At 36.1% G+C, this 11,966-nt stretch overlaps 1 protein-coding gene across 1 annotated transcript; it reads left to right on the forward strand.

The window, feature by feature from the left end:
• The first annotated feature begins 265 nt into the window (after positions 1-265).
• Positions 266-3,929, forward strand: LOC120180121 (low affinity sulfate transporter 3-like). The gene is made up of 12 exons (XM_039185514.1): positions 266-676; positions 748-796; positions 889-1,096; positions 1,180-1,354; positions 1,443-1,508; positions 1,598-1,828; positions 1,910-2,036; positions 2,120-2,406; positions 3,064-3,257; positions 3,377-3,462; positions 3,547-3,623; positions 3,705-3,929. The coding sequence occupies exons 1-12, from the start codon at positions 365-367 to the stop codon at positions 3,858-3,860; spliced, it is 1,968 nt and encodes a 655-aa protein (XP_039041445.1). The 5' UTR covers positions 266-364; the 3' UTR covers positions 3,861-3,929.
• The last annotated feature ends 8,037 nt before the right edge of the window (positions 3,930-11,966 follow it).

Raw genomic sequence — 11,966 nt, forward strand, 5'->3', positions numbered from 1 at the left:
AATAACTTAAATTGTAATTAGACCAAAAATTTGAGAACACAAACTTATTATTATTTAGTTCGACCCCTACTTAATTAAATATTTAATAAATTTTTTATATTTTTTAAATTTAAATATTTATTTTTACATCAATCAAAATATTATTAAATCAAAATTATATCGAATATATAAATTTTAACGTGTTACGAGCCGTGGGCCATAAGGGGAGCTTCGTCCCTGCACGTCTCTGATGGTTATATTCCAATACCGAGGGTGTTTATATATCACCAGCGGCAGCTACGATGATGTTATATAATAGCTAAGAGAGATAGAGAGAGAGTTCACCCAAACACTTCAAACAATCAGGGGTTCCTTGCCTAACACTATGGAGGCTCAGCCGCCGCCGCCGCAGCAGCAGCAGCTAGACCTGGAGGATAGCAGTCGAACCGAGAGAGCCCAGTGGTTGATTAATTCACCTGAGCCTCCTAGTTTATGGTGGGAACTTGTTGGTTCAGTCAAAGGAAGTTTCTCTACTCATGGACGAAACCATTCCTCTTCGACGACCAAGGGGAAACGTGCCATATCCTTCTTCCAAGCTTTATTTCCAATCCTCAGCTGGGGAAGGACTTACAAGGCTTCAATGTTTAAACATGATTTAATGGCGGGCTTAACACTTGCAAGCCTTAGCATTCCTCAGGTACATGAACATGATAGTCTCTTCAAAGTCACTCTTTGCTTTCACATTACTGACTGTGCCTCTTTTTGCAGAGTATTGGATATGCTAATATAGCGAAACTTGATCCTCAATATGGCCTATGTAAGCAACTTGAAGTTTCAGATATATTTGTGTTATCAGCTCACTCTTCAGTTAACATTGATAAATTTGTGTTTTGGGGTTGTTTAATCTAGACACAAGCGTCGTCCCACCTCTTATTTATGCGTTAATGGGCAGCTCAAGAGAGATAGCTATTGGACCAGTAGCAGTGGTTTCAATGCTGCTATCTTCCAAGTTGCCCAGCCTGGTGGATCCTGCGGTAGACTCCATTGGGTACACAAAGCTAGTGTTCACTGTGACATTCTTTACCGGAACTTTCCAAGCCATATTGGGGTTGTTTAGGTAGTGAAATCTTTGGATTTCTTTTTCCCTTTTTAATGATCAAAACACATGTTCTTCTCTTAAAAGGATTTGCTGTTTTGCAGATTGGGGTTCCTGGTGGATTTTCTTTCACATGCTGCAATTGTGGGATTCATGGCGGGTGCAGCCATCGTCATAGGCCTTCAGCAACTCAAGGGACTATTTGGACTGAGTCACTTCACAAGCAAAAACGATGTCGTATCAGTTTTGAGCTCGGTTTCCAAATCAGTTCCACGTGAAGTAAGTTCCCAAAGAAATCAATTTTGCACCCATCATTTCAGTATATATGATTGCTAAAGTCTTTTGCTTTATTTCTTTCTTTAAACAGTGGTACCCTCTGAATTTCGTCCTGGGCTGCTCCTTCCTGGTATTCCTCCTAGTCGCCAGGTTCATCGTACGTAATCAAAATTCTGGGTTTCCCCCATTAAAGTAACAACTTTTGTTTCATCAGTAAATCTCAAAAACAATCCTAACTGGTTTCAGGGAAGACGAAACAAAAAGCTCTTCTGGTTCCCGGCGATAGCTCCTCTTTTGTCAGTTATATTATCCACCCTGGTTGTATATTTAACAAAAGCTGACAAGCACGGGGTGAAGATTGTAAAACACATAAAAGGAGGCCTCAATCCAAGCTCAGTCCATCAACTACAATTCAACGGCCCACATGTTGCAGAAGCAGCCAAGATTGGGTTGATTTCTGCCGTTGTTGCCCTCACCGTGCGTATTTACCATCAATCTCCTTGTTTGTTTTATCTTTAGATTGTTTAAGGCAGCAGCATTAAAACATATTCATCTCAGGAAGCCATAGCTGTTGGCCGATCATTTGCTTCAATCAAAGGATACCATTTAGACGGTAACAAGGAAATGATGGCCATGGGTTTCATGAACCTTGCAGGATCTCTAACTTCCTGCTATGTTGCAACTGGTAATTAACCGAATCCCATAAATTAAATTACATTTTCTGGTCATATATAAATTGTTTTTTCTAATAATAATGTATATTGGCAGGTTCATTTTCAAGGACTGCAGTGAATTTCAGCGCAGGATGCCGAACCGTTGTGTCAAATATTGTGATGGCCATTACAGTGGTGTTGTCATTAGAGTTGTTTACGAGGCTACTTTATTACACCCCCGTCGCCATCCTTGCTTCCATCATCTTGTCTGCACTTCCTGGACTCATTGACATCGATGAAGCTTGCAATATCTGGAAAGTTGACAAACTAGATTTCCTAGCTTGTCTCGGTGCCTTTGTCGGAGTTTTGTTTAAATCAGTGGAGACTGGTCTTATAGTCGCGGTAATTTCTTGTCACTTTTTTTCACTGCTGAATAGAATATATAACGAAAACATATGTGAATACTATGATATGTTATTTCAAGCATTGTTCAAATTGAAACTCACGTGTGACCAGCTTGTGGTTCCATCTCATATAATTAAGCTTCATATTCCTCCATAAAATTACATACACAAAAAGTCAAAATATTTCATCCCACCCCGTAGAAACCAATTATTATTGGTTTCCTTCTAAAGATTTATGGACCCCGGGGCATAGTGCCCTGTTGCCCACATGTTACAACTGTTTTATCCCTGCTATCCTAGTGAGTGGATCACAATTGCATCCAACCCCACTTGCTTGTAGGATAATGTAGAGACAAATACAAGATTTTATATTAGGAGACGATCTTTTAAAATTTTAGAAGAAAATAAATTTATAAAATTTTAAGGGGTGAAAATAGATTATTAATAGAAAATACATAGAATTTTTTTTTAAAAAAATATACGATAATTTTAAACTTTCAAGAGAGATGACTATCAACCCTTCGATCTATCTATAATGACAACAATAAAAGACATAAATAAATAAAACATAATTTTGTACAGTTTGAAATTATAATGGAGAAATTCTCACAATTGCATGTAAAATGGGAGAGGAATCATATTGTATAAATTGCAGGTAGCTATCTCATTTCTCAAGTTATTGTTGCAATCCATTGGACCAGCCGTTGGACAACTTGGAAGACTTCCAAGGACAAATATGTTTTGTGAAGTGGATCAATATCCCATGGCCAGTAAAACTCCAGGATTATTGACACTTGGCATCAACTCTAGCTTACTTTGCTTTGCCAATGCTAATTTCCTCAGAGAAAGGTATGAATGCAACTGTAACTCACCGGTGAAAGAAAGTAAACTATTAGTTTGCTAAATCAGTCCGAACCCTGTGTGGAAACCTTTCCCCTCCCACATAACATCGCATTTCGCTGTTTCAGGATAACAAGGTTAGTGACAGAAGATGAGAATGGAGCAGAAGAAACTGGAAACGACAGAGTTCAAATCTTAATCCTCGACATGACCAGTGAGTTTAAATAACCATCTTACAGTTTACAAAACAAAGGGACAAAAAGGGAGACAATTTTAGAGTATGTCTCCTTTGTGGCAGATGTGCTGAACATTGACACTTCTGGAATTCTGGCACTCGAAGAACTGCACACCAATCTGGTTTCACGAGGCATAAAAGTAAGCTCAACGATCGAGATTGTAATCTTTATACCTATCCCTGGAATTACATAATTTTTAAGATATAATCTTTTTCCGCAGTTGGCAATTGTAAATTTGAGGTGGCAAGTGATCCACAAGCTAAAGCTATCGAAACTTGTGGAGAAAATTGGAGCCGATTGCATTTTCCTCACTGTTGCTGAAGCTGTGGACGCATGCCTTGCTTCTAAATTAGCAATCAACAACACCAACTTCTAAGTAATGGCTTCCTACCATCCAATACTATTTCTTGTTTAATTGCTGTTTAATAAAAAACTTCAAGAAATTGAATACAAGTTTGTCCACATACTCTTTAATAAAGTCTCCTGTGCTCTTAATACAGCTACAGAACTCGAATATTTAGATTATTAACCATCGTATACTTTGAAGTGTTAATAAAAATATTGCACACAATAACTTTGGATAATGTTAGATAAGTCCTAGCTTCAATTAACACATTCAAAGTTGGTTTATATACCTCGGATACTTGACTTGAATTTTATATAATATCTACACGTTACCAATATAGAATAACACACCTAGACATATACACATCGTGTATCAAACAATCCAATTTCATTCACCTAATTAAAACTTTACAAAACACATCAACAATTATCAAACACCATAAGCTTTCCTTTTACTCTTTTCTTTTATGCTTTGAGCTCCCGTCGTTCACTTGAATTTTCATGACATAAAATATATTCAAATATTCAATTACGCATCATGTTAGCATCAAAATTCGTATACAATCAAAGATAAAAATTTAAGTTCCTACAACATTACCTCATTATCATGACTAATATACACAACATAACTAATCTATTTTGTAGTACACTAGAATTATGGATAATCACTAAAACTTCTAAATTTTAATTTCTAATTTCATTGAAATTTGAAGGTCTATGTAGTAATGAAAATTTAAGCCTAAGTTACAAGTATAATCCAAATATTTTAATTCGAAGCTAAGGTCAAACAACACTCATAGTATGTTTGATTATTATAGAGTAATTTCAATAAAATATAATTATTATGATAATTACATTTAAGATTTATTTGACGTATAGTTGTATAAAATTTAATAAGTTCCATTAATTAAAAATGAATAAAAAAGTTTAAAAATCACTATAATTGATTACGTACGTAATTTCTATCGTTGTCAAATCCTATTCTAGTCAAATTACATCTAAATTAATCACATGCAGTTTTTTTTATGCTTGCAAAAACTGACATATAATTTTACTCGTTACAGTTTTTTTTTTTAATAAGATTATTTCATTTAACTAGAAGAAGAAGAAGAAAAAAACAAGTTCAGAAAGGGCTCAAGGCCCCAAAGATAGAACAATAGAGTTAGAGGCCCAGAGGAACCCATTACAAGCTCACTCCACAACAAAGCCTATGAACAAAGTTAATCTGCTTTCCCCGGGGAAAGGTCGGGACAAGTCACCAAGATAATCAGGCTGAATCGCTGCCTTGGCCGTCGGCATGCCTGCCTCTCCATAGAAGCCATTCCATAGAAAAGCTCAACACCAAATAGAATGAAATGCTGGTGGGACAAGAAAATCGTGCTATCATCATCAGCGAGGAAAGAGAAGATAGAGGCAGACAACAGCGGCCGACACTAAGGTTGGTTATGTTGCCGGTGGAAACTCCTGAAAGTACCTCTCCTAGAAGAAGAAAAAAACCCAGAAATTCCTCGTCAGCTACTGCGAATATAGACAGAGTATTCTAATAGGGAACCAGGAGAATATTAGAATGCATATATTGTTGCTAACCGTTTAAGTTAGTTTGGGTTGTTAGACCCCTAGTGGGCTGTATAAATATGATGCCTCATATTGGGCAAGATTAAGGGCTTTTGTAAACACACTACTAAAATCAATAATACAGAATTGTTTCTTCTCTCTCTCCTTTCAACTTCCTCTCCTATGCCTTAACCGTTTGCTTCAGGTTTCTCTTAGCTCATCAATGGCAGTTCTGACCGTCTTCACTGCTCGTCTAACAAAAGAAACTTATTACAAGAAGTGTCAGTTTCACATTGTAACCAGATTCCTTGTCTGTATTAGCATTCTAACTTTCAATAATTTGGCTTAATATGGAAGTCAAATTAAATCTGCTTACTGTGAGGGTATTGACTAAAGCCACCAAATCCCCTCTGTTGGCCAGCTCAGATTGTGTCTTTTGAAGCACAAATAAATAATATTAGCTGAGCTGGCTATAATTAATTTGAATCAATCTGGTTAATGTCCGTTTAATTTGTTGGATAAGAACATACTAAACTGTGGGTCTCCCAATATTTTATAGTTTCGAAAATCTGGCAAATTAATTTTCTAATTATAATCAATTACCAAATTAATTTCCCCCATACAATCTCTTTATATTTGATAATTAAATAAAAGTATAATCATTTCATAACCGAGCCCAGATTCCTACCAAATTCTAAATGAATGAGAAAAATTCTCCCGTTACTTACTCAAATATCATATATATAAAAAATGATAGAATTTAAATTATTGAAATTTATAATATAAAATTAAATCTGAATTAAGCAGATGGATCACTGGTAAGAACAAAACACACTGATATATTTCGGAAATAAGAATTCTATTTCATTGTTACATGCATAATATTAAAGACCGAAAAATTCTGCTTTTGATTGATCTACAACACCCATCAAGCACCAGCGAAGGGCTTCCATCTGAAATAATATCAAATCAATTAATTATTAGCTATGTGCCTTATACTAAATTCCTTTTTATAAATTTTAATTTGTTATTATTCCTTCAAAATTCAAATTAAAACTGATTTTTTTAATGAAAACTTGGAAGAATTTGTTATATCTAAAATAGGAACACAATACCGTTTTGTCTTGAGCATTGCCAGTACCATTCGGTGCATTATCTGAAGCTCTCTCCTCAACACCTGAATTAATATTTGCCTTATCAGAAGATGTTCATACCGCTAGTCGTGGTAAGTTACAATCTATGAAAAAATTATCTGGCTAATTATTCTATGCAAATTAATAATTTCTCCTAATTAAAAGAATATATATACATATATAACATTTGAAGAAAAGATTCGAATCTAATCATTCGATTTTATTGTTATCAAACTGAATGTATGCAGTGAAAAAACAGAAATACTAATTTGAAATATCGTTAATAATCAATCAAAACGTGATAACGGTCATATATATATTCACTAATTTTTTCAAGTTAATAAATTCTTCTCACTGAAAGAGAAATACTAATTCAAAACATTATTAATAATAAATCAACAATGTAATAACAATTATATAATTCGATATTATTAAATTTTGTGCGAGTTGCATAGGATAATGATCTGATGATAAGATTTAAGAGAAATAATGAACATTTTTCACCTCATTGTTATGTTCTTCATCAAAAGTATGTTCCTCCTCGACACTTGGTTGCATGCAAACAAAAATCCGAGAAAATTAATATTTTATATCATGCGAAAGGAATGAAGAAAAGAAAAATAATAAGAATTTTGTAATAAGTTAAAATTAAAAGAGAGATTTTATTTGTACCACCGTTGTTCATCAGAAAAAGTGAGAAATCTACAAACAAGAAATAGAAAACTTGTAAGGAAAAGGTGTCTCTAATCTATAAGCAGGAAATTTAACTCATAAAACTTGTACCTATTCCTCGATGGTAGCCTTGGAAGTGTTGGACGTTGAGATATGTTGGAGAGAACTGAAGGTTTGGTGGCAGCCTCATCTCTCACTTTTTCTTTTCCTTTCGTCATCTTTGCTTTACTAAGAGACTATATGAAAACACACTCACCCACTAATAACATATATATATATATATATATTGTTAACTTAGGTGGGGACAATTTGCATACATAAGGGATGGTATCATAAAATTTTGATTATAGGTTAAAATTTAAAAATGATTATAAGATACATTGAATACTTTTTTAATAATAAATGTGTATTTGAATTCTAGAGATTTCGAGTTTGAAAAGCTACATTTATAGAGTGTGTGAGCGTTATAAAGAGGTTATTTTTTTAAACATGTATTACAATGTAAGCACATCAGACTATTAAAAAAATGAAAAAAATAAATTTGTACTTGAGACATAAATATAAATGATATTTTAATGTGTTTAAAATAAATAGCATCAACCAAACGACCTTAGTGGTTAAGAGATTTATTGTCATCCCTTGATGTATTGGGTTAGAGCATTGTGTATATAGAGGTATAGCATTCATTGTCAAAAAGTCTTTAAACAAATATTATATTGTATTCACTCCATATTTATCTAAAAATTTTCATTAAATCTCAAAATTTTTAAATTTTTTTGTTTAAACTTTATAAAATTTTAAATAAACGCCTAAAATATTTTACCAAGATTTATCATTGTCGGGTAATATGATCTAATTCTCACCACGAGAATTTCACTTGATATTCAAGAAATAGAGAATGTTCTAGCTTGAAATGAATCTGGTATTGATTAGAAAAGCACAGGATTGAAGAAGGAGAAAGAAAGCTGAAAGGAGGCTTATGTTCGCAGGAACTTGGCGTTGAAATGAGACAAGGGCATGGCATAATACTAATGAGTTGAATAGTTTATGAGTTGTTTGAATTTAATTTGATTAAAATTTGGTCAACCTTTGACATGAGATCTAAACAAGTTTAATAAAGTAATGTTCAACAATTAGTTCATCTTTTATAAAAAATTTGTAGTTGCCTTAAAAGAAGTTTCCATTAAAAAATAAATTCTAATTAATAATTAATAATTTATTAATATATAATAAGAAAAATGCTAAGTTACTAACTAATACTTGTTATTAATTTATTAATTTTCTAATAAACAACAAGAAAAATATTAAATCATTAATTTACTAGATTTTACATATAGATAAAAAAATAAGGTAAAAACTTTGGTGAGGTTAACGAGTATTAGAAACTCAACATAAGATGTAAATTTGCAGTATATTATTCACACTTTACACAGCTGAGCAAGGCAGCTTTTATAGCTACAAGAGTAAGAAAACCGTCTGCATAACAGCACGCCTAACTGACTAACAGACTAGCAGTCTGAGGTTTTGCTCACATACACTCGAGAGCACACTGATTATGTACACTCTTTACACATGATCTCTCAACATTCTCCCTACTTTTTCTCCTCTTCTTCACCTTTCAGCAGTATCACATTAACTCTCGCACGAAAAGTGGTGAATGTAGTCTTAGCCAATGGTTTTGTTAGGCCATCAGCAGTTTGATGTGTAGCAGGAACATAGCTAACGCACAACTGGTTGGCTGCAATCTTTTCCCTTACAAAGTGAACATCCAAATCCACATGTTTTGACTGCGCATGATGAATTGGATTGACGCTCAACACAATTGCATTGGTGTTGTCACACCAGATAATGGGGCATTCTTGTCGTTTTACTTCTAGATCAGTTAGGAGTGCTTCCACCCATGTAACCTCTGCTACTGCATCAGCTAAGCTTCGATATTCAGCTTCCATGGTCGATCTAGAAACCATTTTTTGCTTCTTAGCAGCCCACGACACCATGTTGCTGCCAATGAAGACACAATAACCTGTCATGGATCGTCGATCATCAACACATCCACCCCAGTCAGCATCTGCAAAAGCCTTTACATGCATTGCTTCCTTGGACGGTGAAAACACAAGTCCAAACTCAACCGTTCCAGCTAGATAACGCAATATGCGTTTTGCAGCCAGCATATGACACTCTCGTGGTGCATGCATGAATTGAGCTATCTTGCTCACACTGTAGGTTACATCCGACCTTGTATGGAAAACATACAACAACGATCCTACTATACTTCGAAATTCTCTTGCATTCTCTAATAATTCACCTTCACCACTGCAGAGTTTGTTATTGGCAGTCATAGGTGTGGCAGTTGGTGTGGCTTTAACATATTCGTTTTCTCCAGCAACTCTAAAACAAATTTTTTTTTGACTGAGCATTAGAGAACTAGCACATCTCTGAACTTCAATACCTAGAAAGTACTTTAGGTCTCCAAGGTCTTTTAAGGAAAAATTGTCACGAAGCATTTGTACCACTCGTTCAACTTCCTCAATAGTCTCACCAGTAACAAGGATGTCATCGACATAAACGAGCACAAATGTTGATACACCATGGGAACGAGTGATGAACAATGAAACATCAGCTTTCGATGGCCAAAATCCCATTTGCAACATATTGTCCTTCAACTTAGAGTGCCAATTTCTTGGTGCTTGGCGTAACCCATAAAAGGCCTTATGAAGTTTGCACACAAGCTTAGTGCCATCTGCAGCAGTTCGTTCAAATCCAGGTGGCTGTTGCATGAAGACGTCCTCACTCAAATCACCATTTAAGAAGGCATTGTTCACATCTACATGCCTTAGGGGCCATCTGTTTGTGACAGCAAGGGACAACACAACATTCAGCGTTGGGAACTTGACTACTGGACTGAAGGTCTCTTTAAAATCTTACCCTGGAACTTGTGTAAAACCCTTTGCAACAAGGCGTGCCTTGTAACGATTGACAGTGCCATCCAGATTCTGTTTTAACTTGAACAACCACTTGCACCCAACGGCTGATCTTCCAGCTGGCAGTGTCACCAACGACCACGTACCATTTCGTTACAAGGTTGCTAGTTCATCTTGCACAGCAGCTGCCCAGTTGATCGATTGCATAGCCTGATGGACATCCGTAGGAATTGTCCCACCGACCTCACTAACAAACACTTTCGGTTTGAATATACCAAACTTACTGCGTGTAAGCATGGGATGATTGTTGGTAACAGGAACAACATCAACCGAAGACTCAACTGAGGCTTCATTGACAGGCTGCACATCGACATTGTTCTCAGCACTACTACTCGAACCAGCACTTGAGGAGGAACCTTCAGCAGGCAGCAAGAGAACATTATCACTATCGGGCAGATCGGCCCCCTCCACCAAGGAGTCGTGACTATCTTCACTCAACACAGCATCTACATGAGAAGTGTCACTAGCAGATGCATGCTGTGGCAGTTTTTCTTGAAGACATGTCTTGTGATGCTTAGCAATAATCTCAAGAGCTGCTGATCTTGATGAAGGCTGAGTATGACAGCATGTAGTAGTTTTTTTCTGCAAAAGGGAAAACAAATTCATCAAATTTAACATGCCTGCTAATAAACACTCGACCATTGGGGTCAATGCACTGAAAACCTCGATGTTGAGTGTTATAACCCAAGAACGTGCATTCTCTGGATCGTGGCATCAACTTATGCGGTTGAAACACTCGTAAGTGTGGGAAACACCTACAACCGAACACACGTAGCAATTTATAGTCTGGTTTCCTATCGAATAGCTTCTCGAATGGTGACACATTGCCGAGCACTTTGGTGGGCAATCTGTTCACAAGATGAGCTGCAGTAGCTACTGCATATGACCAAAAATGTACTGGAAGGGAGGCTTGAGCTAACAACACAAGCGCCATCTCTACTAAGTGTCGATGCTTACGTTCTACTACCCCATTTTGCTCAGACGTGTGAGGACACGTGACCCTATGTAAAACTCCTTCTTGGTTTAATTCATTCGCCCAGTTTCTGTACTCCCCTCCCCAGTCGCTTTGCACAGCTTTTATAGGTAGAGAGAATTGTGTCTTAACCATCCTTTGGAACATTTGAAAAGCTACAAGTGCCTGTGACTTATCCTTCAAAAAATAAACCCATGTGTATCTTGTACATGCATCTACAAACGAAATGTAATATCTATTTCCAGCCGAGGGCTCAGGTGCAGGGCCCCAGAGATCAGAGAAAACAAGCTGAAATGGAACATCATATATAGTATCGAACTCAGTAAAGGGTAACTTGTGACTTTTACCCAAACAATTCGAAATATCAACGGCAATTGTCTTACAAACAGTCTTTAAAATAGGAAGAGTTGGGTGTCCTAACCTCCTATCCCACAGATCAAGTGCATTACAAGAGACATTCACCGAAAACACCTTTGGTTTGTTACAAGTACTCAAACTATTATTATCCAACGCAAATGTATAAAGGCTACCTTGCTGATTGCCTCGTAGTATAACTTCGCCTGATGCCTCATCACGAATGCAGCATTCACCCGCATGAAACTCAAAGAACACGTGATTATCCCTAGCAAGCTTTGACACCGAAAGGAGATGTTTAGTAATTTGAGGCACATGTAATAATTCTGTGAGCAACAAAGCTCGTGAGGATGACGCTGAATGTAATAAGGATTTACCAACCGTATTTACACTAAGGGAAACTCCATTTCCAACCAATAAGTTACTTGGACCATCAAGATCAGTGATATGAGCTATGTTGGATGCATCCG

Source organism: Hibiscus syriacus, unplaced genomic scaffold, assembly GCF_006381635.1.
Source record: "Hibiscus syriacus cultivar Baekdansim isolate YM2019G1 unplaced genomic scaffold, ASM638163v2 tig00112491_pilon, whole genome shotgun sequence".
Taxonomy (NCBI): domain Eukaryota; kingdom Viridiplantae; phylum Streptophyta; class Magnoliopsida; order Malvales; family Malvaceae; genus Hibiscus; species Hibiscus syriacus.